The 22220-nt window shown below is 38.1% G+C and overlaps 5 protein-coding genes across 5 annotated transcripts; 3 read left to right on the top strand and 2 right to left on the bottom strand.

Annotated features, from left to right (window-relative positions):
* Window positions 1–1175: 1175 nt before the first annotated feature.
* Window positions 1176–1574, top strand: LOC137739248 (uncharacterized). Its single transcript, XM_068478804.1, has one exon. The coding sequence runs from the start codon at window positions 1176–1178 to the stop codon at window positions 1572–1574; it is 399 nt and encodes a 132-aa protein (XP_068334905.1).
* Window positions 1575–4899: 3325 nt separating this feature from the next.
* LOC137740023 (mitochondrial inner membrane protease ATP23-like) lies at window positions 4900–6924 on the bottom strand. The gene is made up of 5 exons (XM_068479809.1): window positions 6694–6924; window positions 6385–6506; window positions 5920–6057; window positions 5724–5807; window positions 4900–5308 (listed from the first exon to the last, which is right to left on the bottom strand). The coding sequence occupies exons 1-5, from the start codon at window positions 6800–6802 to the stop codon at window positions 5174–5176; spliced, it is 588 nt and encodes a 195-aa protein (XP_068335910.1). The 5' UTR covers window positions 6803–6924; the 3' UTR covers window positions 4900–5173.
* Window positions 6925–8058: 1134 nt separating this feature from the next.
* On the top strand, window positions 8059–9303 carry LOC137740996 (uncharacterized). Its single transcript, XM_068480803.1, has one exon. It carries the CDS (start codon window positions 8256–8258, stop codon window positions 9063–9065), a length of 810 nt encoding a protein of 269 aa, XP_068336904.1. The 5' UTR covers window positions 8059–8255; the 3' UTR covers window positions 9066–9303.
* A 1264-nt stretch (window positions 9304–10567) lies between these two features.
* LOC137740165 (pectate lyase-like) lies at window positions 10568–12599 on the bottom strand. Its single transcript, XM_068479982.1, has 4 exons — window positions 12421–12599; window positions 11560–12300; window positions 11121–11259; window positions 10568–10956 (listed from the first exon to the last, which is right to left on the bottom strand). The coding sequence occupies exons 1-4, from the start codon at window positions 12531–12533 to the stop codon at window positions 10735–10737; spliced, it is 1215 nt and encodes a 404-aa protein (XP_068336083.1). The 5' UTR covers window positions 12534–12599; the 3' UTR covers window positions 10568–10734.
* Window positions 12600–17491: 4892 nt separating this feature from the next.
* LOC137740103 (uncharacterized) lies at window positions 17492–20923 on the top strand. Its single transcript, XM_068479912.1, has 3 exons — window positions 17492–18514; window positions 20359–20535; window positions 20638–20923. The coding sequence occupies exons 1-3, from the start codon at window positions 17627–17629 to the stop codon at window positions 20659–20661; spliced, it is 1089 nt and encodes a 362-aa protein (XP_068336013.1). The 5' UTR covers window positions 17492–17626; the 3' UTR covers window positions 20662–20923.
* The last annotated feature ends 1297 nt before the right edge of the window (window positions 20924–22220 follow it).

The following is a 22220-nucleotide window of genomic DNA, read 5'->3' as shown; positions in this document are numbered from 1 at the left end:
AATGCCTCTGTGAGTCTTTTCGAATCTCCTAAGGGTGGTTTGCCGTGATGAAGCTACCATCTGGTCTTCATTTCAATAGGGAAAAAACAATATATTGTCATTTAAAAATATAAATTGATAACATTAGTGAGTGTTGAGATTATAAATCCCACATCGAAAAAAAAAAATCGTTTACATTTTTTATAAGTAATTGAGTTACTTCTTATATTGCCAGTTAATTTTGTTATAAAATCTCCACTTAAGCATACACATTTATATTTAGGACTCACATTATAACGGAGTATATCAAGTTATGAACAATATCATAATTTTTGTGAGTCTAAATAGCATGGCTAATTTGTCTTTTAACACAACAACGTTCTATATATTCACAAAACCATGCATGCAACTTCGGTTCTTCATCAATTGAAAGGAATAAACACCATGATCATGGATTTCTTCGTAGTTGGAAATTAGAATAGTGAGATTTAACTTACATCATAGTTCTATATTATTTACCATTTTCTCGCAGATAAGCATAGTTTGAAACATTTAATTCACATATTGTCGGTTCTTGGTTGGCACATAATGTATCTAAACAACCAAGAGAATGCCGAAGGGACTCGCTCAAAGTGAGATTCTCTATGAATTTTTTGTCACCTCATAGTTTAATATCAATTTCTGTATCAATATTATAAAATATTATGTCAAAAACATGAAGTGTCAGAGAAACCATAAAGAGTCTCGCTTTCAATAGTCTCCTTGGTACTTCTCAAACAACCAAACCCTAATCCAAATGCCAAAGTTAGAAGAAAAAAAGTTTTTCCTTCCATTAATAGCTATTTCTATTAATCTAGCAATAATTTTAGAACCATGCATGATCCACTAAACCCGGCCAGCCAAGAAATCCCATAATATCTCCTCTCTCCCCTTCCCTCTAAAACCAAATTAAACTATATATATCCTCTCTCTCTCTCTCTCTCTCTCTCTCTCTCTCTCTCTCTTCGATTAATTTACTCCACAGATTATCCCTACTCTCACTCCTATTAATCTCATATTAGTCTCTTGATCACCACCCACTTCCACCTCCTTAATTTGGTACGTTGGTTACGCAGTGGTTTTCCTATATAACTATCTCTAGAGAAGTGTTGCAAATCAAAGAACAAAAAAAAGGTTACACAAAACAAGAAGCAAAGATGGCACGTCAAGTCATTGTTCTTGCCCTAACCTTTGTAGCCATCGCTGGTGTTTTAGCACAAGATGAGTCAGTCACATCACCACCCTCCCCCTCCCCGGCTTCCTCCCTTGACGCTGCAACCTCACCATCATCTTCCAGCTCATCTACTCCTTCTCCCAGTGATGGTGGCGCCGACACCCCAGCCTCAGCCCCAGGCCCTGCTAACGACATATCATCCCCTCCTTCTCCCAGCAGCGGCGACGCTGCTGCTCCTGGGGGCGAGACCACCGAGCCTGGATCTAAGTCTGGGACCGCGGCTGCCCCAGAAGGCGAGGCCGCAGCTGCGGGACCCTCGGACTCTGCATCGGAGGAGGAGGATTATCCCACTGATGATCTCTCAAGGCTCATAAAAAACTGAGGAGCCTCCAATTATCAAATTAATTTAATTGATTGAGCTTGTATGTTATCTTTCGTTATAGAGTCTCTCTATACGTGGACTTATGAATAAGAAGATATTGTGCAAATTAATTAAACAGTCTTAATACTAGAACATGTTGCGAGAGGGGGGAGAAAGATCAATCTGCTGTAGTTTTGCATGTTTTTTGCCACTCCTCTCTTGACGTGGATTCTTCTTCTTTTTGTTGTATCTGTATCCTTTGTACTAGCTATTTGATCAGTATTACTAATTTCAAGTTAATCTTTATATTTAGAATACAAGAACTATTTTGTAACTTGAATTTTCAGTTGGAAAATGGAAACCAATTGCATGGTAACTTATTTGTTTGAAATAATAAGGAAGCATATAACAATTTTATGTGAGAAAAAAATGTTTTGGCCGAACTTAACAATGTGGGTTTGTGACCAAGTAGGGCATTAAAGTGATTGGTTGTCTACATGAACCCTAACCAAGTGCCCTCTTAAACCCTCAGGGTAGCAGGGTCCTTCATCCACCATGTTGGGTAGCTAAATTAAAAAAAAAAAAGTTTTAGAATTCATCTGCATGCATGTAAAACTATGCCTAACCCAATTTTTTGATTGTTATATTCTTGGAAATTTAATGTTTTGGAATTCATCTGCATATACGTGAAACTATGCCTAACCCAATTTTCTGATTGTTATATTCTTGGAATTTTTTTTTTCAAACATATACTTGATTGATAAATAAATATGTTATAAGAGATAAACATAAAAACGAGCAGCAATTAAGACAAAAAAACAAACAAGTCCAAACAAAGCACATGATAATCCAATCAGACTCAGTACGTTGACACAAGTCGTCACTGCCACAACCATCGTGCACTTCACCATTCCATCGCTTGAGTTAGCAGATTCACCGTCAACACCAACAAAAACCAAAGGCCCCAAAATTAACAAAAACACAAATGGGCAAAGCAGCCCCAAATTAATAACAAAACAAATTTCTAATTTCACAACATCTCATATCCACAAATAGTACATTATAATGCTCCAAAATCACTTTGCTAACGAAAGAAACAACCAACATTAACAACGGAAGAATTCTGCTACCAACAAAGCAAGTAGACAAAACATAATCAGAACTGCAGAAGGAGGCGAAGCAGAGACCCAAACCACCAAAGCGTTTTCGCACGTCTTCGTTTAAGTGAGCAACACTCGCTCTCGACGTGGGTAGCAAACACAATGACTAGGTAAGTCTTCTCTTTCGAAGGCAAGCATCTAGCAGGCAATGAAGGATATGTGAGTGGACGGGTGGAAGGATAGAGGACAACAGTTGTATGAGACATAAAGGAGCGAGATCAAGTGTCCAATCTGAGGCGGATCTCAGGTTCTTGGAAATTAATTGGAACGTACGTATCAGTGTTAATGAATGTTATCAGAAAGTATACTGTTAGGGAGACCAAAAATTTAAATTAAATGAAGTTTTACTAATATGAAATAAGCACGTTAATCAACACTTAAATAATAATTCAATCATCAACTACTACGTCATTTGGTTTAGAAATTTCGGTCTCCCTAACATTACCCTATCAGAAATTGTTTGGCACGATACTAGATAAGTTTAGGAGTCCTACCTCTTATACACTTATGTAATTACTCATATATATTTATATATTATACGCATTGTAAATTAAATTAATGAAATCAAGAGTCCTAATTTTTTCATGGCACACTGTGCATGCATGGAACAACCAATCAATTTGTTAATTTCTACATGGTTAATTTACTTTCAACGATTAAGATACTGTCATGCCATTTACCATGTTTATTATTACTGTTATTTTTCAGTGTTGACTAACGTTTAGAAAGTATAACACAAACAATTAGTAGACAAACAACATTTATGAATAGGTTGTCGAACTAATGACATGTTGGTTAAAAGTTTAGATAGGACAGGAGATAATGGACTAAGGAGAGAAGTCGGACTGATATTTTTGTGTACATATATCTTTTTAATAACACGACATATGAACTTCTCTAATCTGTAACGAGGATAACAAATCTAAGCGTAAAGAGATGACACCGTAATCCAACCAAGTGACCTAATGAAAGGATTTTAGGGGTTCATGAAGTCCAAAGGTTATCACCTCACAGTTCATTGTCCTCGAGGATTAAATTTGAACGATGTCGGAATTTTCATGCATTTCTAATTTGAGGTGCCATCTGAGACCGAGTCTCAAATGGTGTCTAATATATGCTTTTCGAGTAAAAAGAAGCAACACCATCACAGATGTCCCCATAACGAAAGGTTCTTGTTTTGATTTCTAATTATAGTTCTTCCAAGAAAAGCCTTGTCCTGCAACAAGACACAAATTCCTCCTACTTCATCTCCCTCCCATCCACCACCACCACCAGCCACCTACCGAATCGATCTTTATATATCTCATTCCGTTCACCATCATCCTCCACACTACCTCCTTTGTTTCAAAGAACAATATTGCAAAGACCGGAATAAAAACTCGAAACTGAGACAAAGACAAGATGGCAAATCAAGTGGTCGTCCTTACTCTCATCTTTGTTGTCATTATTGCTGGGGTTTCAGCAAAAAGGGCAAAGGCACCAGCAGCATCACCGTCACCTGGATCTGCCCCGTCCAGTTCTCCATCCAAGGCGCCAGCATCATCACCCGCCAAAGGTCCAGCCACTGCCAAAGCTCCATCCAAAGACAAAACTCCATCTCCGTCAGGTGCTACTAAATCACCGTCCTCTGCCCCAGCGCCATCCCCCTCGTCTTCATCGTCCTCTCCATCTTCTTCACCTAAGTCTGCACCATCATCATCGCCCCAATCGGCGCCAGCCAGTTCACCCTCCAGCTTCAGGAAGCCCAAGAAGCCCAAGAAGTCCACCAGTCCAGCTGCATCCCCCACGTCTGGGACTAGTCCCTCTCCTTCACCCTCCAGCTTCAAGAAGCCCAAGAAGTCCACCAGACCGGCTGCATCCCCCACGTCTGGGACTAGTCCCTCTCCTTCACCCTCCAGCTTCAAGAAGCCAGCCAAGGCTCGAACACCCCAAGCCTCGGCCAAGGCTCCCTCTAAACCTAATTAGAAGCAAAATTCAGAAAGAGAAAGGGATATCTATGTGATCACCATATGGTCCATGATCCCGATCTGTGAGTAATAGCCTCTAACATTATGGGGTCTGCAGAACAGACTCATCTAGTTATTACTTAGTAGAACCAATAAATTCCACGGTCGTTTTGTTGGCCTGACCATAATAGTATGTATTAATAAAACAACACATAGTTCGACAAATTTGAAGGAAAAATGAGCATGATAAATTGGCATTATTTTGAAAGGTAAGCACAAAAAACAACCGTTGTCGGTGTAGAATCTGTATGACAATCTGATACAGTAAAATTTCCTCATACAGCCATGTAAAGAAAGAAAATAATTTTTTAAATGAATATATCTTATGCAGCCAAAAAAAATAATCAGGGAACAACCCTGTTTCTCTTAATGGACAATCTTCTGGAATGCCAGATTAAAATTTTGAAACATGGAGTTGACGGGTTGCGATCAGGCAAATACCTATTACTGTTTCTTAAGGAGCTCTGTCAAAGGGCTGGGTATCATTGTAACATACATCCCAAACAGCTTCCATGGCGTCCTTTGCAGCTGCTTCTGAGCAATACGGATTGGAAATAACTGATTTCATAACTCTTCGTCTCACACAATCCTTCAAATGTCAAATTGAGAATCCGATGAAAAGGTACAGTTAGTCTACAAACAATAAACTAGAGCATATGATAATATTGCAAGCAAATGGAAAAAAAACTAAGAATATGAGAAATGTTTTCTCCCTCTCCGGTTTATTTCAACCAATTACCATGATTCATTAAAACCACTATTTTTAGCTTCACAATGAGACAATCAAAGAAAAACAGAAATCAAGTGACATTGTATTCGGTACAACAGATCCAAACTTGGTTATATATGAAAAGGTCTGTTTCCCCCTTCCTATGACTGTAGGTATTTGGTCTTCATCTTTCCAAATCAAATTAAGGTAACAGACTAGTTCGCTTTATATGCAAAGAAAGTATCCTGAAGGATATACATTTAGTTTTTATTTAAATTGAAGCCAAATAACTCACTTGTTCATGACCTCGAATCTTTACAAAACCCCGCAACAATTCCCTTTTAAAGTGGCAGTCACCACTTAGATGGCCAGCACGAATCTGTTTCAGAATGACGGTATGTAAATACTTGTGAAAAACAAATAAACTTGAGGTTTGAAGATACAATACGTCCAGTACAAAAAAAAGATTCAGTTTCTATAACAACGCACACCTCACTGCAAGCATGATGAGCACAATTAGACCAATCCAAGTTTTTAGCACGACAATCGTCAAAAGCGTGAATTAGCTCGTGTATCACTACTTGGTTGACATCGTCTTGCATTGTCATATGATTACCACACACCAGTATCTAGCACAAATGCAGACAGACAGAACAGATAAAATATATCAGATTCAGAAGAAGCTCATCCTGCAGACACTATTCCGAACAACAGAACATTCTTCTACAAAGAATCAATTGACAGAGATAATTGAATGACAAGAAACTATGTTCCGCCACTCAGTTCACTCGAAGATTGAAACTTTCGAAACAAAATATTCATTCGAAGTAGTAATACACAGATTCTATTGCATTTGCTAAATTCCAATTGCATAATGAAGTTTGCTGAAATCTGTAAAAATCAGAGCTTTTCAACTAAACAAATAGAAATGAAGAGGAATAGCGATTGAATTGTACCCCTTCGCCACGAATATAACCGCCGGCAATCTGCTTGTTGCAATTAATGGCCTTGATGAACCTGTCTCCAATCCCACACCCAGACTGCTCCAAATGCTTCAACAGAAATTTCACCACCGGAGCTGTCGAAGAAACAGATCAAATCAAATTCAATAACCGACAGCGAAAGCATTTTTGGTTGCAGATAAATATACGGAAACCAAAGATAAACCCTAAAGCCCTAAAACCCTAAACCCTGAGCAGACATTAGAATTCATGACATGAATTTGTTTAATGGAAAATAAAAAGCGAGGGAAAGTAGGAGCGTACTCCGGAGGCTCCTCTGGATCATGGTTTGACATTCCTCCAACGTCTTGCCGCCGTTGACGGCGGAGGGGAAGCTTGTGGATCCGGGTTCAGGTGCGGGTTCAGCCTCCATGGATTGTGTTGCGTTTTCTATCTGGCAGAGGAGCAAAGAGAAGGTGCTGGTCGGGTCATCCGGTTTGGATTTGGATAAAAGTTTGGATCCTGGGCTTGTGGGTTTATCTGGCCCACGTTCACTGGGCTACGCATTGCTGGAGTTATAGGGTTGTCTCAATGTTGTGTTTCTTTTTAACATAACGTCTATCCTTAATTTAGGGCAACAAAACCGTCATTGGGTTGATAACGAGTAATGCTATACTTACCGCACTTAGACTACTTTTAAGATAGATGTAAGGCCACCAAAACATGCGTTTTCAATCTCTAATAGAGAGATTATACAAATGTGGTTATGAAAAATATGATAAGAATATCATTTTTTATTAAACATACATTAATACAGGATTTGTGCGGACCTACTATATAGTGGTATTCCTTACTGTACGTAGGTTAGTTTCTCTAGCCAACAATGCGTATATATAAACTTATCAAAATAAATGAGTGATGTTATACTTAGCACATCTTTCATATGACATTTGTACATTTCTCTAATAAAGGTAGGTCCCACCAACATTTGAGGTCTCATCTCTATTAGAAAAGTGGTGAAATGTAATATAAAAATTGAAGTAGAGTACATAGTTGTCACCACCTAAATGGAATAAGGTCTCAAATTTGACTCATATAAGTGCGATGATATATTTTTGTGGCTAGTTCAAAATTAGCAGCATAACTAATCGTCGTCGTCCCAAAACCAAATCTTATCACAAAGTGAAGAGATTTTTTAGTGTGCCTGGAACATGAGATGGTATACCACATGTCATTATATAAATGAAGAGACACTTGAACAATAAAATTTCCCTCCACTTATACAATAACATGTGGTGTACCACCCCATGTTTCAGACACACTGAAAATTTTCTCCACACAACGGGAAGGTCCTTGTCTTATTTCTTTCTAAATTTGTAGTTAATAATAGTTTATTTTTACAAAAAGCATGAGTAGAAACACGCAATTCTGAATGTCCGCTCGAAATTCAAGATCCTTGTAATTTTCGAACCATGATCCGTTAAGCCCGCTCAGCCAAGAAACCACATTACTTCTTAACCACAAGTTAATTAAGTAATTACTTAAAATTAATGGTCATAAGGTCATGACAGAATAAACTAACACTGGTGTCTTATCCTCCACAATTTTCCTATGCTGTCTCCCTTCCACGCTGAGTCCTATAAATCTCATTTCCATTCAACCATATTATGATCCACCTACGTCCTTTGGTTGCGCAGTGTTTCTCTATATTTTACCACTATAAATATATTTAGAGACAAACAACTGCAATAACCATTCATCAACTATCTCAAACACAAGAGAAAAACCTACCTTGCAAGGCAAGTAAACGAATTAACGGAACAGGTTATAAGCTGCAGCAAACCCTAATTTCGACAAAAACAAAGGGAAGAAGAGCGAGAAGAAAAATGGCGCGTCGAGAATTGGTTCTCATTGCTCTGATCTTGTTTGCCGTTGTCGGAGTTGCGATGGCAGCGGATTCGAGCAGTAGTCCTTCGGAATCGCCGAAGAAGGACGATAAAAAAGACTCTGACAGTTCATCTTCATCTTCCCCATCCTCCTCTCCATCATCAGATAAGGACAAATCATCATCAGACAAGCACAAATCATCATCAGACAAGGACAAATCATCGGACAGCAAGTCCTCATCCGCCCCAAGCCCATCAGCACCGTCGCCCAAGTCATCCGACGATGATAAGTCATCAGACAAGGACAAATCATCATCTGCTCCGGCTCCAAGCAAGAGCAGCGACAAAGACAGCTCATCTCCGTCACCTAAATCCTCTGCCAGCTCACCCAAATCCAGCAAGGACAGCGGCAAAGACAGCGGTAAAGACAGCTCATCACCGTCGCCTAAGTCTTCTTCTTCCTCCTCCAGCTCTCCCAAGTCCTCAAAAGACAAGGACGACAGCAGTAGCAGTCCGGCTTCTTCCCCTAAGTCATCAAAAGACAAGGACAAAGACAAGGACAGTAGCTCCGGTCCATCTTCCGACGACTCATCCAGCGCCTCCGCCCCTTCCCCTGATGACTCAGCCTCAGCATCCCCTCCTTCCCCTACCCGTGACACTACTACGGAGCCTCCCTCTGACGTTGTGACTGCGGACACACCCTTGCCCGCTGAGGCTCCCTCTAAAACCGCCGCCCTCCCAGCCTTCTTCTCCGCTGCCTCCACCGCTGGTGCTGTCGTGCTCGCAGCCGCCTCCTTCTTTGCCTTTTGATCAAGCAAGCTTTAATTAGCTAGTCGTCACCCCATGAATACTTGCATGCGCATGTTCTATTATGCCCTAATTAATTCGACGTTGGATCCTACGTACGTAGTCGTATAACTGTTTGTAACGTCGAATGATTCCATATTTGTCCTGTTTCATTCGTTCACTTTACTTTGTATCAGTTTCTTTCAGATAATTAATGAAAGGGCATTTGCATTGATTATTAGGACCTCTCCCTATTAATCTTGTTTGCATGGGTTAATTATTGCACCATGATTCGAAACATAGCTGATTTAATAATTTACGTTAGATATATACTGCATGCATGCATGGTAGAAAAGTCTCTAAAAACAAACGTATATGTTTTTGACCTGCTGGTGTTCAAGATGATTTAAATATAGTTATATATCATGATCACGAGAAATTTTTTATTGTGACGGAAACATAGATGATACATCACGTGTTTTTATATAAGTGGTGAGAAATTTTACTTTTTAAGTTATTAACTTTTTAACACACATATTCCACCATTTATATAGTGACACGTGGTGTATCACCTCATGTACCGATTATGCTGAAAAATCTATCCATGATCACCAGCTTGTAACGCTACGCTTGAAGCTCAAGTAAATAAAAATATTTATTCATATATGCACCGGAGGGATATATTAGGTTAATTTGATTCTCCTTCCCTCAACTATTGATTCTATTAGAAAATAAAAAACAACATATCTTGATCACATCTGCAAGGCTTAAAGCTCAAAGTAATCAGAAGTATTTACCCATGAACTTAAAGTTTTACATTAATTTTATTCTTCCTCCCCAACTATCAAATTTTATTAGGAATTCAAAACAACATATATGATGATCACAAGTACTTATAGTAAAAATAAAGTAGAGTAATATTGCTTCTGGAAGGTGCATGGAGGCTGGAGAGTGTGAATCCACGCTCGTGGAGAGGATGGCAATTATGGACTGCAGACTCGTTGGACAAATTAGACTCACCCGATCCCGGCCCGACCCTACTTTTTACACAATTGACGGGGAAAAGGATCGTGTTATTGCTTTCCGCATGCTGCAAAATTTTCCCTTCATCCAAACACCTTTCACACACTGTGGATTGTTCTTAATTTCCACGTTACCGATGATGTTTTATACCTTATTTTCGTACAAATAGTTATTAATCATTCATTTAAATCCAAGTTTTTTGCTTAATCTTTTGCCTGTGACTATATGCAAAAAGCAGGATCAGATCATTTAAGGTCATCTGTCTAACCAAAGACATATAAGGAACGTTCTTACTTCCGAGTTCGCAAGAAAGGGGCCGTGTGAGATACAAATTCAGACGTGTCCCTATGTGTGTCTTTGGTTGAATGGATGATGTAGTATGATTATGAAAGTAAAGATTTCTCCCAATAGGTGACAGGGCATGATGGAAAGTAACACAAAACAGTACTAGTCAACACTTCTGCTTTAATTTTCGTACAAATAGTCAACACTCTGCAGTGGCATCTCAACATATAGTTAAGGTTCTAATTAATTTAAGCTAAAGGCAGAGGTTGCATATTTAGAATTTAAGAAAATTAAAGCTTGGAAATAACATAGGTCAACCGCCAACATTAATAGACTCATTGATCGATGTATAATCTTTTGAGTCCTTTGTTTTATTTAATTAAAATTAGCAGCGGGATCCCCTCCTGCAGTTAAGGGCACCGGCGGCGGTGGTGATGGAACCCACAAGAGAAGAAGGCCTTGCACTGAGGCTGGAAGCCCTGGCATAGCTTGAAGAGGCTCCTGCTCCTGATTGCCTGAAAAAAGCCCCGTTCAACAGCATATCCCCCTCTGACCTCCAGTTCCACTTCCTCCACTCACTTTCTGGTGCATCCTCATGTTTAGTCACCTGCGTTCATCACATAGTATATTAATATTTTCCATGCATCGATAACTAACTAGCGCTCCTCATATTTACATACGTACGATGACTTGTGGGGAGTAATAACTGTGGTAAAAATAGCACTATTCATAGTTAGTAGTTGTAAATTTAGGAAATGCAATTGCAACTACCTCTTTATCAAAACGTCTATCCGGTGCAAGAAACCTATTGCCTTGGCTGAGGATAGTTGGGGAAGCACTCCCTCCTATTGCGTACATTTCCCAGTGTGTGTAGTCATTGTTTACCACATGAAAATATCCATGTCTACACCTGCAATTTTCAGTATGTCTTAGTTTTCATCATTTTGTTTTATATCATTTCACAGGAGTGGAGAATAAAAGTTTTTTTTATTTTTTATTTTTTATTTTTTTAAATTTAAGTTGAGTTTGAAAAAGTTACACATTAATTATAAAGGGAAGTGATTTCGCATGCGTAAATGCGTATTTTATCCATGTACACCTTCGTATTTATGTGGTTTTCTAAATCAATGAAAAAAAAACTGACAAGAATTAAACATGAGTGTGTGAAAAATAGAAAACGAACGTGGGAAAATCATGTTCCAAACCATACCTTGGCATTCTTTGGACAAGGCCTTCTCCAAAATGATTAAAGGCAATAGTGACTTGCATGTTCTTGTCTTGTGTATACGAATCACTATGTCCCAAAAGCATGACCTTATCATGATGAGTCATGTAGTTATTCGATATGGTGATGGCCGTGGATCCATGTATGGCATCAATGAGTCCATCATGGCAATTCGACAGCGAGCAATGGTCCACCCATATATGCTGCCCATTAAAAATGGATACACCGTCACCGTCCGACACCGTCCACCACCCCGAGTGCTCCGGCGAGTTTCTTATGTTCCCATTCCCCGCCGGTTTGCAGTCGTGTATGTGGATGCCATGGATGATGATGTTGGTAGCGTAATGTATGGTGATGCATGGCCCTCCAGCAATGTGGACGCTCGCACCTCTGCCGTCGATGGTCTTGAACGAGTTCATAACTAGCTCTTGTTTTAACTGAACCACCATGTCCCTTTTGAATATGATCCACAACGGCTCGTCCTGGATCACTGCGTGTCTTAGGGTCCCTGGCTTAGGGTTTACTGGGTCGTCGTCGCCGGAGTCGGTGACGACGTAGATTCGACCGTTTCTTCCTCCGATGGCGTCCTTGCCGAAGCCAATGGCACAGTCGGCAAAGCGCTGGCGGTTTCTTTCCCAGTTGGGATCACACCTCCAGCAATCATCAATTGGGTTGCCAGTTCCACAAGACAAGTAGGCCAAGTTCCTCCTGGAGGCATTGATGCTCCTATATATATACACACACAACAATACAAAACATTAATTTATGTACTTGCATAAATATAAATCAACGAATTAAGCATATAGATAATTACTTCAAAGGTAAGGAAACGTCTGTATCATTTACCTATGGACCTCCTCTACTACTCGTTCAGGGTCTTGAACTTGTGAAGAGGATACAAAAGATGCACTTAAAGAAGTTATGAGAAAAATTGTAAGCAAAAGTGAGAGCTGAGCCATTTTTCCCTGCAGCTCTCACTTGATTTGCAGGGAGAGAGTAAGAGGTAAAAGTGAAGTTTAAGGGGATCGAGGTGGTGGTGTGATGGGCAATGGATGAGAGCTGAGTGGGTTTATAACGGAGTTAAAGCCGAGAGTGATGGCGTGATTAATATAAGAATGTGGGTCCTCCTGATCGTAATTTCAGGTTGCTTATCTGCTCGTTGTAAACCGTTAACAAGGGAACCCTGGATGTTTCAAACCGACCGAGTCAAATTATTGACTTTTGTGTGTCAATATATTCCAGAGACGCACAAAAAATAACTGCCCCCTTTTTATGATTGTTTACTTTTATTTCCTTCTGTTTCACCATTGGTAGATCATCATGAAAATGATACATATCGATGATTATTTTATGTGATGTCATTAATTATTAGTGAACTATGAGGGATCAGGCATGAACTATGATAAGAGTACTACTGATTAATTAATCCTATTGTTCTTTAATCTTACTGTATATTTAGAGCTAATTAAGAAAATTTATGAACCAACTAAACTGAAAAAAAAAAAAAAAATTAGTGTGTACTCACGTCATGTTTTAGTCCACGTAAACGTTATAATATGAGTGAGTTGTAGAGTTAATATAAATACCATGTGATGACATTCAGGCGCAATAAAAAATCTCTCAACCATAAGACTAGGACATGTGATCAGATTCATGCAGGGATTAGAAAATGAAGAGCAACGTACATGACCTTATTTGACGTTCTTTCATTAACTTTGGTCAGTTTGTTTAAAAATTACTTTTTTTTTTTCACAAACGATAGCCTTAGCGGGTTAAATTGTTAGTTGTTAGGGGAAAGGGGATTGGTGGGCTCGAAACTGCATCAAAGTGCATAAGCATCATCATTTTCCGCCACTACGGTAAAACGTCATCTACAATAGAAAGCAACTTTGATTGTTGGTAGGTTGGTAAGCATTATGCAAAAGTTACCTTCATCATTGGCGAAAGCAATACGAATTTCCCATCACGAAGATTTTATTACGGGACTGGAGGGAGTAGGAATGGAACACATTTTCTTCCCTCCTACTTACCACATGATGGCAAATTTTGACCATGTATCCGTCCTTTTCGCAATGAGGAAGAAATGGAGCCGTAATTAAGTCTAATCTAAGTTCATTTTTTACGTAATAAAAAATAAAGAAATCATCTCAAATGTATGATTTTTTTTCCCTTTTTCAACGACATATCAAGTGCATGTCTGTTTAGAAAAAATGACATGAATCACGATTAAATTTCATGCAATGCATACCAGCATATGCTTCTTTTCTCCCCTGACTGCGGAACAATATTTTGACCAGCAGAAGTAACTACTGTATAACTATATGTACTTATCAAGATTGGTCAATTATTTCAGCCATATACATAAGATTCCCCTTGTTAAGGGAATTTGAATCCATAGCGTCCTCGTGTAAACTGTTTTGTAACCGCATATTGACTATATAATACTCTGGAGCCAAATAAAAGTTACAAAATAGTCAATACAAGAACACAACCATATCCTGCTCCATAAGTGATAGAGCGGTCACTGCATGAACCGTAGAGCAAGATAACTGCTGTGAAGCTGCTCTCCGGATTTAGGCTAGTTAAACACTGTGTTTTCCCTTTTTCATTGCTCTTTGATGGAGCTAGTGCGTGTTCACCTAGTTGAAGCATTCCTGAAATCAAGTTCTAATTAATTACGTTGAAACATCAAAATACTGGAAGGTGATTATGAATTGAACCCAAAACCAGAAGTTTGAACATATGCATGCTCAAAAGCTACATCACTAGAATTGTAAAGTATAGGCAAGGCATGTAAAATAATGCAACAACAATGTGCATGGCTAATGGCTTTATCCTTCACGCAGCCACAGCATATATGGACGTGTGGTTCAATCATGTACCGATAAGCGAACTCTTGAAAGTAATCTAATTTTAACATATAAATCAACTATAGAGAATCGATTTTTAAAATTGAATGTACCTCAACCTAGTTTCGGTTTTTGGCGTCAACCATTTTCTAATGTGGTGATTTTAGAGCGCGTCCAACTGTTAGATCCCACATCATTTAGGGAAGTGGATTCTCTATGCTTTATATGTACATGCCCACCTCCATATAACACGAGGCCTTTTGGGAGCTCATTGGCATGTACATGCTACGACGGAAGCATTCTCAGGATGGGTGACCCACTGGGACCAAAGCAGACAATATCGTGCTACGACGGAGTCGAGCCCAGGATGTGGTAGAGCCCGAGTCGAGATGTGACAATAACTCTTGGCCTCTTGGCCAACCATGAACTGCTCCAAGAGGGCGTCATCTACATTGGAACTACGATTTGAGATGAGTCTAATGTACAAGTATTTGAATTCATTTGTTTAGATAAGCTCTATATCATTGTTTGTTCGAGTGTTCAAACTTGAAATATAAGAGATTTTGTACTGAAAAATACAATTTGTAGAATATAAGCAAGATAATTTTGTAGAATATGTTGTAGCACATGTCATAGAAGATGTAGCTCATTGGGTATTACTATTACGTACTTCAATTTGCTTTTTTTCTGTCGCTTTAAGGGTTGTTTCTACACTCATTTTCCACTCAGAAGTCTTTACTCGGTTTGAACTTGATGATGGCTTTGATGGCTTTAAACCGATATGGTCATGACACTCTGTTCGTCACTGCATGTTTAATTTATGCGAGCACTCCTACTTCTTACTCAGAAAGATCCCCTTCAAGGTTCTATATTTCTTTCTCAAATTAAATTTGACACCACTTGATGTACTTCAAGTTTGTCATAGCTACTTTATTTTAGCAATATTTGTGGAAATTCAACTTTAAACGCATCCTAATTAATCTCAACCGATAAACCAACTTGATCATACCACCTTGCCGTGATATAATTCAAGTTTGTCAATTGCCCAACATAACAAATCCACTAATGATCAAGAAGTAACTAAAAGAAGAGAAATTAATAAAAATTTAACCCAATTCATGGACTACTTGGCCAGTGGATTCTCACTTACTTGAATCCAAGCAATGACGAATTTTAATCTAATCTAAATTTAAGAGAGAAATTCAATTTGAATACTAAGAGAATTACACATTTGCTCTAAATAACGTGTTTATGTGAGAATGTGAAGGTAAAAGAGTCTCACATCGGTGAAAGGAGAAACTTTGCAAGTGCTTATAAGAGATTAGGCTACTCAACTTCTTCATAGCATTTTGTTCAAAAAAAAAAAAAAAGGCTTCTTCATGGCTTTAGAATAGGTTGGCCTATTTGTGAAGCCTAACGACCACATGTGTTTCATGTCACCAATTCATTTTGTCCATATGTTTTATTTGAAAATTCTCCACATATAAAGAGGCGTGTGAAGATATAAAACTCCCTATATTATATGTTAGATTACTTTCTATATTCAAATTATTTTTATGATAGAATTTTAACTTCTTCAGTTTACATGTAAGAAATATGACAATTAACATATTTGGGTTAGATAAAACAAAAGTATGAGCTTAAACCACAAGCCCAAACAAAAGTACCAAAATGGAAATCCCATTCCTACCGACACTGTCCTGACGATCCAATCAGCACCGTTCAGTTTGGTAATATCGAGAAACGGAATCGTACGAGGGTTTTGGATTGTGATGGTGATGTGATATTTCTTCTTGTGAAAATTCGGTGCAAAAGCTTTTGAAGAGAATCGGCAACTAAATTTTACGATTAAATCATATTAACATTTTGATAAAATCTTACTCATTTTTAAAAGCTTCAAAACTCCAATTTAGCACTTTCTCGTGTTATGCCAAACAAGTAGAGGAAAACGTATGGAAGTTCATACCTATAAAGATGATGGATATATTAGCAAGGGCTTAAATGAAATCGATCTTTGGAGTTGGAGATGGCAGATGCCAGAAGGCACAACTATCCCATGAGTACCAGACTATAGCATTGATCAAAGGCACATGAAAGAGCCTAGCAACTAGCAATACCACTACATAGTCTCCCATTGAATCCAATATGGTATCATGGATAGCATTTGGTCCCCATCTATCAATCTTGCATTGGAAACAAATTGTAATGTGACCCCGAAATTATTCATCATTTAGTTTTATTAATTCATGTGCTATTATATAAATGTACAATATGAAAACATTTCAATAGATCAACTTGATCACGTTAGTTTTATAGGTCAAACCCAATTGCTGGACATATTACTTGGCTTGTGAGAGTTGCCCTACGAACAAAGAAGTTGTAAGAAACGGTGGTCCATAAGTGTCCTTACATCACAATTTGGTGGACCAACATGTTGGTCTCGGTGATATCTAATATAGGATACGCAATGTTAAGTGTGTAGTCACATAGGTGACGTGATCTATCTATCTGTATGTCAAATTTTTTGTTACATATAATGTAATTAAGCTGATCTATTAAAAGTTTTCTTATACGAAAGTGTTGACATGTCACACACCGAAAAACTTGTAACACTCCATAGCAGTGCAACTGTAAAAGTGAAAAATTACTATTTACACATATTGGGGCAAAATTTGACACAACCCGACCCATCATCGTTGAATTATCAAAGTTCGCTAATCATCCCATCATCCCTTCAAGAGATTTTTCAGTATAACGGTCACACGAGGTGGTACACTACGTGTCATTATATAAATAGTGGGTTATGTCTGTTAAAATGTTAATAACTTAAAAATTAAAATTTTCCATCACTTACATAAAAACACATGATGTACCATCCGTATTCCGTCACAACTAAAAATTTCTCCACTCCTTCATCTACCACAGCAAAACGAAATCTGGATAACAAGGCACAATCCACCCCTCCACCCAATCACCACCTCCCACGTGTCATAATGCAAATGCATCACCATCATCATCATCTCTACGAGACTGATGATCAATAGTACCTTTTCCCAATGGTCAAAACCTGCGGTCTTCTGCTTCCTAATCCTCTGCCCATCCCCAAAATACACTATCCCATTTAGTTTGCTCACCTTTTCTCCATTAATTTAGTCAATTTTTTTTTATCAGTGAACAGAGAAAGCAAGAGACTTGAGAGAGAGATGTGCAACAAGAAGAGTCTTCCTGCTCCTGGTCACGACGATCATGTGCAGAGGAGCTCCATGATTGATGATATGATCAATAAGGAGGAAGAAGAAGAAGATGAATTGATCAAACATTTAGCGGCTCGGAAATCCAGAACAAAAACCAGAAAACCCAAGTTTTTAAGTCTCCGATCCCAGCTCATGTCCGAAGATGACGGCCAAAGTTACAGAGTACCCAACAAAATCACATCAAGGACGGCCAAAGCCCGCCACCGCCGCCGCCGCCGCCGCCCTCAGCTCAACCTCTTCCCACTGCACCCGGAAACTCGGGTCAATAATGATTTTGAAGATAAAGGGTACATGCAGCAGGACGAGAACGTGGCCTTGTTGTTCGAGTCCGACGGCGGCGCCACACTCAACGGCCTCCTAACCTTCACAACCACCACCGCCACCGCCACGACGTCGACAATGTCATCCGATCTGGAGGAAGCAGAGTCCTTTTCCTACTACAAGGGACGGGAGGAGTACAGGGAAGAAACAGAGTGTGACATTGTACGGACGGCGATGAGGAGCAGAGAGCAGGAGACGAGCGTGGAGAAGTGGGTGTGTTTCTCGGAGTTGGTGGAGGGGAAGAGGGAGGAGGACTGCTTGACTAGTCCGACGACCAGTACTACTGGTACACGCGGCGGCGATTACGGTTGGAATGTCGGTCATCAACGGCGGAGCAACGGCGGAAAGGGGTTGTCGTTGGCGTTGAAGCTGGATTATGAGGAGATATTGAATGCTTGGTCCGATAAGGGACCACTCTACATTGATGGAGGAGATTCCCCACAAACCGTACCTGACTTACTGCACCACCAGGATCATCAGCTTTTTCACCTCCATGAGAACAGCAGTACTCCGAATGTAAGAAAATTGTTTAACTTCTTGCTCTTTTCGTTGATTAATGCATTGACCTTGTTTAACGATGCAAATGTCGGTAGTGATAAACAATTATTTTTTAATTATCAAGTAAATATCTTATAAGTGAATAATCAATTATGTTGGCGGACGTCTCGTGAGCCCATAGGTTTAGAAGAAATCAACGGTTTTGAGAGGTTTTATTTCTTTTAATGAATTTAGGGGTATTCAATTAGGGTTTTAAGTGATTCTTTGAAATTCAATTTGTATTTAATTAGGATTTTAAGATATTTTATTAAATTCTTTAGAAATGTGGGTGTGTTCAATTATAATTTTAAAGAAATTTATAACATTCCAAGTGTATTCAATTAGAAATTGATTTTAAGGAATTTGAAAATCTTGAGGAATAGAAACATGAGTTAATTAGTCGATTTATTAGTGAACAAGGAAAATTTTTATCTAGACGGGTGAATAGATTGACCTTAAAACAACAACGATTAATTACTATTTCTATAAAACAAGCTCGTATTTTATCTCTGTTACCTTTTCTTAATAATGAGAAACAATTTGAAAGAAGCTAGTCAACCGCCAGAGCTGCTGGTCTTAGAACCAGAAAAAAAAAATAGGTTGACTCGGGAATTGAAGAGATTTCATAGTGCATTTTAAGCATCTACAAATCTCACCTCTCCCTATGAGATTTTGAGGGAATTGAATCAAAATTTTATATGGAGTCTCTACAAATCAATTAAACTCCATAAAAATACATGAATTTATAAATTTATTAAAATATCTTGAATTCCCAATTGAATACACCATTCTTAATTTGTTAGTTGAGAAATCTGAAATGATGACTAAACATTTTAATAATATTTGTATGATTAAAATATGTTAATCAAAATTAGGTCAACTATAAAATGAAATTGAGATCGTCTCTAGATCTCTGTTCCTAAAGTCGACGGATTCGAAGATTTGAACTACTCATATTAATTTTGTGGTCCTTGTTAGTTTATTTCACTGACTCACTTTACATAAACCAAGGGTTTAAATCTATCTTTCTCCTTTCAACGGCTTGAATCTCCATGTCCTTAGACTATGGACACAAAGATATTTCATTTGAACTATGAATATTGGGTGCTTTCAAATGGAATTTGGTTTCATCATAATTTAGTTTTTGATATTGTTGTGGAATTGGGACACTTTGTTGGTGTTAGGAAAGGAATCAATTGTATTTTAACCTAAGGCCCTACTACTTTCTGCATTTTAATTTGGACCCCATTGCCCACTGCCCAATTGGGGCTATGGGACAGTGTCCCAACAATTTGTTCTGAGAAAAGATTACACATGGGTTGTGCTATGGTGGACATTTTTTTTATTTTCCACGTACCTTTCTTAACTTTCAACTGTCGGCTTGAATGAATTAAAAAATATCAAATGATGTATGTGAGGTAAAAATGAGTTTGTGGATAGCACTTCCCTTACTCATTATTCTTCTGCTCTTACACATTTATGTCTTTATTTAGTTTTTATTGAAAAAATCATAGATGAATTATTGAACAAATGTAAACAAGGTGTGTAGAAAACAACAACAAAAGATTATGCGGATATCATTTTCCTCTGTTATTCTTGAAGTTTTATTGACATTTCAAAAAATGTCATCATTTCATCCTATTCTGTAAATATATAAGTAAATTGCATTATAAGAAGTGCAGAATAACATTTTTGAGTAATCTCCCAAAAAAATTACATTGTCTTGGCCACAAATTAAATGTTTGTTTTTGATCAATTTACAAATTTGATGTTGAAGTTCCATTTGTTTGGTTGTAACTTGAAATGGATGGGAATTTGTTTAGGGTTCCGGTGGGAACTTATGGAGGGTTCCGGAAGAGGATGGCAGCTTCAAAATGAAGATGGAGCAAAGAGAGACCAGTATGTTGAGGTATAAGGAAAAGAGGCGTAATCGGCTCTACTCGAAGCGGATCCGGTACCAAGTCCGAAAACTCAATGCCGAAAAACGACCCCGAATGAAGGTACTCTTAATCTCCCATTAAAACCTAGTGTGTTATATATGTTTTGAAACTAATTAAGATGACTAATTTTCGTGTTATTAATTCCATATATGTACGTTGCAGGGTCGTTTCGTGAAGAGAAGTTGAATTAACATGCGTTTTAAACGTCTGGTCTCTATCTGACATGCATCCGGATGTTTGGTGTTTTGAGTTGGATATCAAGTGCATCCGGATGTTTATGTTAGTTTCCCTAATTTCTTTCCCCTGCTTTGCTTGTCAGTCAATTTACTGGGAAGAGGGAACATGATAAGTAGTATGCTTTTTTTGCATAAAAATATATGCACAAATCATACACAAAAAGATGATACATATGTGAAAATCAATTACAATATGACATTACTCAGTTTTATGTAGCTATGGTTCCTTTCTTAGTAGGGTTTTCGTTTTATTATACAAAAATGGAATGATATTGAAGAAAGTTTGGGTTCTACCATAAATCCAATTAGCAATATGAAGAGTAATCTAATCTTTTATAAGCCTTTGCAAAATTTCTCTTTTAACTGATGTGAGAATCTTTTACCTTCACCATCCTCACATAACGACTCTCGCAAGAACCATGTATTTACCGTATATAGGACCTTCGTGTTCTGAGCCAAAAAGGGGAGAAACAGTGAACTGTATAAGAGGCCCTTTATATTAAATACATTGTCTCTGTCCCATTTTTTCTGCTGTAGAATGGCCAGGATACCTGCTATGAAGCTACTCTCATATATATATATATATATATATATATATCTGCATATATGTATAACTAATTTATAGAGTAACAGAAAGAGCAGGATTATCCTACTTCCAAGCAGAAACTATCAAACTGTATAAATATGATCGATATGGGGGTGCCTTACCTTAATTGGTTTGGATATTTATAAGTAAGATGGATCAAGAACAGTAATGTAGAATTTCGTCAGCAGGAAGTGGAAGATCATAAGTTGACAAAAGAAAAGAGAGTACATAACTGCGCATACATGAGCGTTCTCTTGGATATGTTCATTTGTGCTCTCTATCCTCTGTCTCAAGAACATCGACCGTTTTTGCTTGGATCTAGCTAGCTCAAATGAAACATGTTCATCAATCACTCACCTAGCAAAATGCATCTCCAATAGCACTACAATGCCTTTTCCCCACTACTTTGGATCAACCATGTGCAACTACCGCTTTTTAAAGTCACCCCAACCGTGGATTACGACAGTTTGCTCATGAAGCATGTGCATTTCCTTGTTTTAAGTTTGAATTTCTCTCTGTAAACTAGAGTAATTTAGAATACCGTCTTGTACCACTAAGTTTAATGATATTTATCTTCACTTGTAAGTAAAAGATCTTAAATTCGAATCTCATGAATCCCTAATTCGAAACCAGTTTATTTCTTTACCCCTTATTGTAATTGTATCTTTGATTAAAGATAAAATAAAAAAAGGATACCTTCTTGTGAAACAAATGTCTTCCTCAAAACGAGATTGATGGGGCCATCTCTTGCTTTCAAGCCAATATGATTTCATTACAGCCCAACATTTAGAAAGTAACGTTCATGCCAAAAGAATGTTCAAGCAACTCCCCTACCCATAGATCGAACATCGTAGAACATGGTAACTTTAATAAAATCATAAATTAAGATTAATACTAGTAATTCTATATAAATCTCACAAACA

The sequence above is a fragment of the Pyrus communis genome, chromosome 7 (genome assembly GCF_963583255.1).
Source record: "Pyrus communis chromosome 7, drPyrComm1.1, whole genome shotgun sequence".
NCBI classification, from domain to species: Eukaryota; Viridiplantae; Streptophyta; class Magnoliopsida; order Rosales; family Rosaceae; genus Pyrus; species Pyrus communis.
This window is presented reverse-complemented; position numbering and strand designations above follow the sequence as displayed.

What these genes read in the sequence shown, in the direction of transcription:
- LOC137739248 (XM_068478804.1), top strand. Translation starts at nt 1,176, where the DNA reads ATGGCACGTCAAGTCATTGTTCTTGCCCTAACCTTTGTAGCCATCGCT.
- LOC137740023 (XM_068479809.1), bottom strand. Translation starts at nt 6,802, where the DNA reads ATGGAGGCTGAACCCGCACCTGAACCCGGATCCACAAGCTTCCCCTCC. An exon ending in GATCCAGAGGAGCCTCCGGA is followed by an intron (nt 6,507 to 6,693) that starts GTACGCTCCTAC and finishes TTTCTTCGACAG; the next exon opens with CTCCGGTGGTGAAATTTCTG. An exon ending in GTTATATTCGTGGCGAAGGG is followed by an intron (nt 6,058 to 6,384) that starts GTACAATTCAAT and finishes CATTTGTGCTAG; the next exon opens with ATACTGGTGTGTGGTAATCA.
- LOC137740996 (XM_068480803.1), top strand. Translation starts at nt 8,256, where the DNA reads ATGGCGCGTCGAGAATTGGTTCTCATTGCTCTGATCTTGTTTGCCGTT.
- LOC137740165 (XM_068479982.1), bottom strand. Translation starts at nt 12,533, where the DNA reads ATGGCTCAGCTCTCACTTTTGCTTACAATTTTTCTCATAACTTCTTTA. An exon ending in CTTGTCCAAAGAATGCCAAG is followed by an intron (nt 11,260 to 11,559) that starts GTATGGTTTGGA and finishes TGAAAATTGCAG; the next exon opens with GTGTAGACATGGATATTTTC. An exon ending in ATAGACGTTTTGATAAAGAG is followed by an intron (nt 10,957 to 11,120) that starts GTAGTTGCAATT and finishes TGATGAACGCAG; the next exon opens with GTGACTAAACATGAGGATGC.
- LOC137740103 (XM_068479912.1), top strand. Translation starts at nt 17,627, where the DNA reads ATGTGCAACAAGAAGAGTCTTCCTGCTCCTGGTCACGACGATCATGTG. An exon ending in AGAACAGCAGTACTCCGAAT is followed by an intron (nt 18,515 to 20,358) that starts GTAAGAAAATTG and finishes GAATTTGTTTAG; the next exon opens with GGTTCCGGTGGGAACTTATG. An exon ending in AAAAACGACCCCGAATGAAG is followed by an intron (nt 20,536 to 20,637) that starts GTACTCTTAATC and finishes TGTACGTTGCAG; the next exon opens with GGTCGTTTCGTGAAGAGAAG.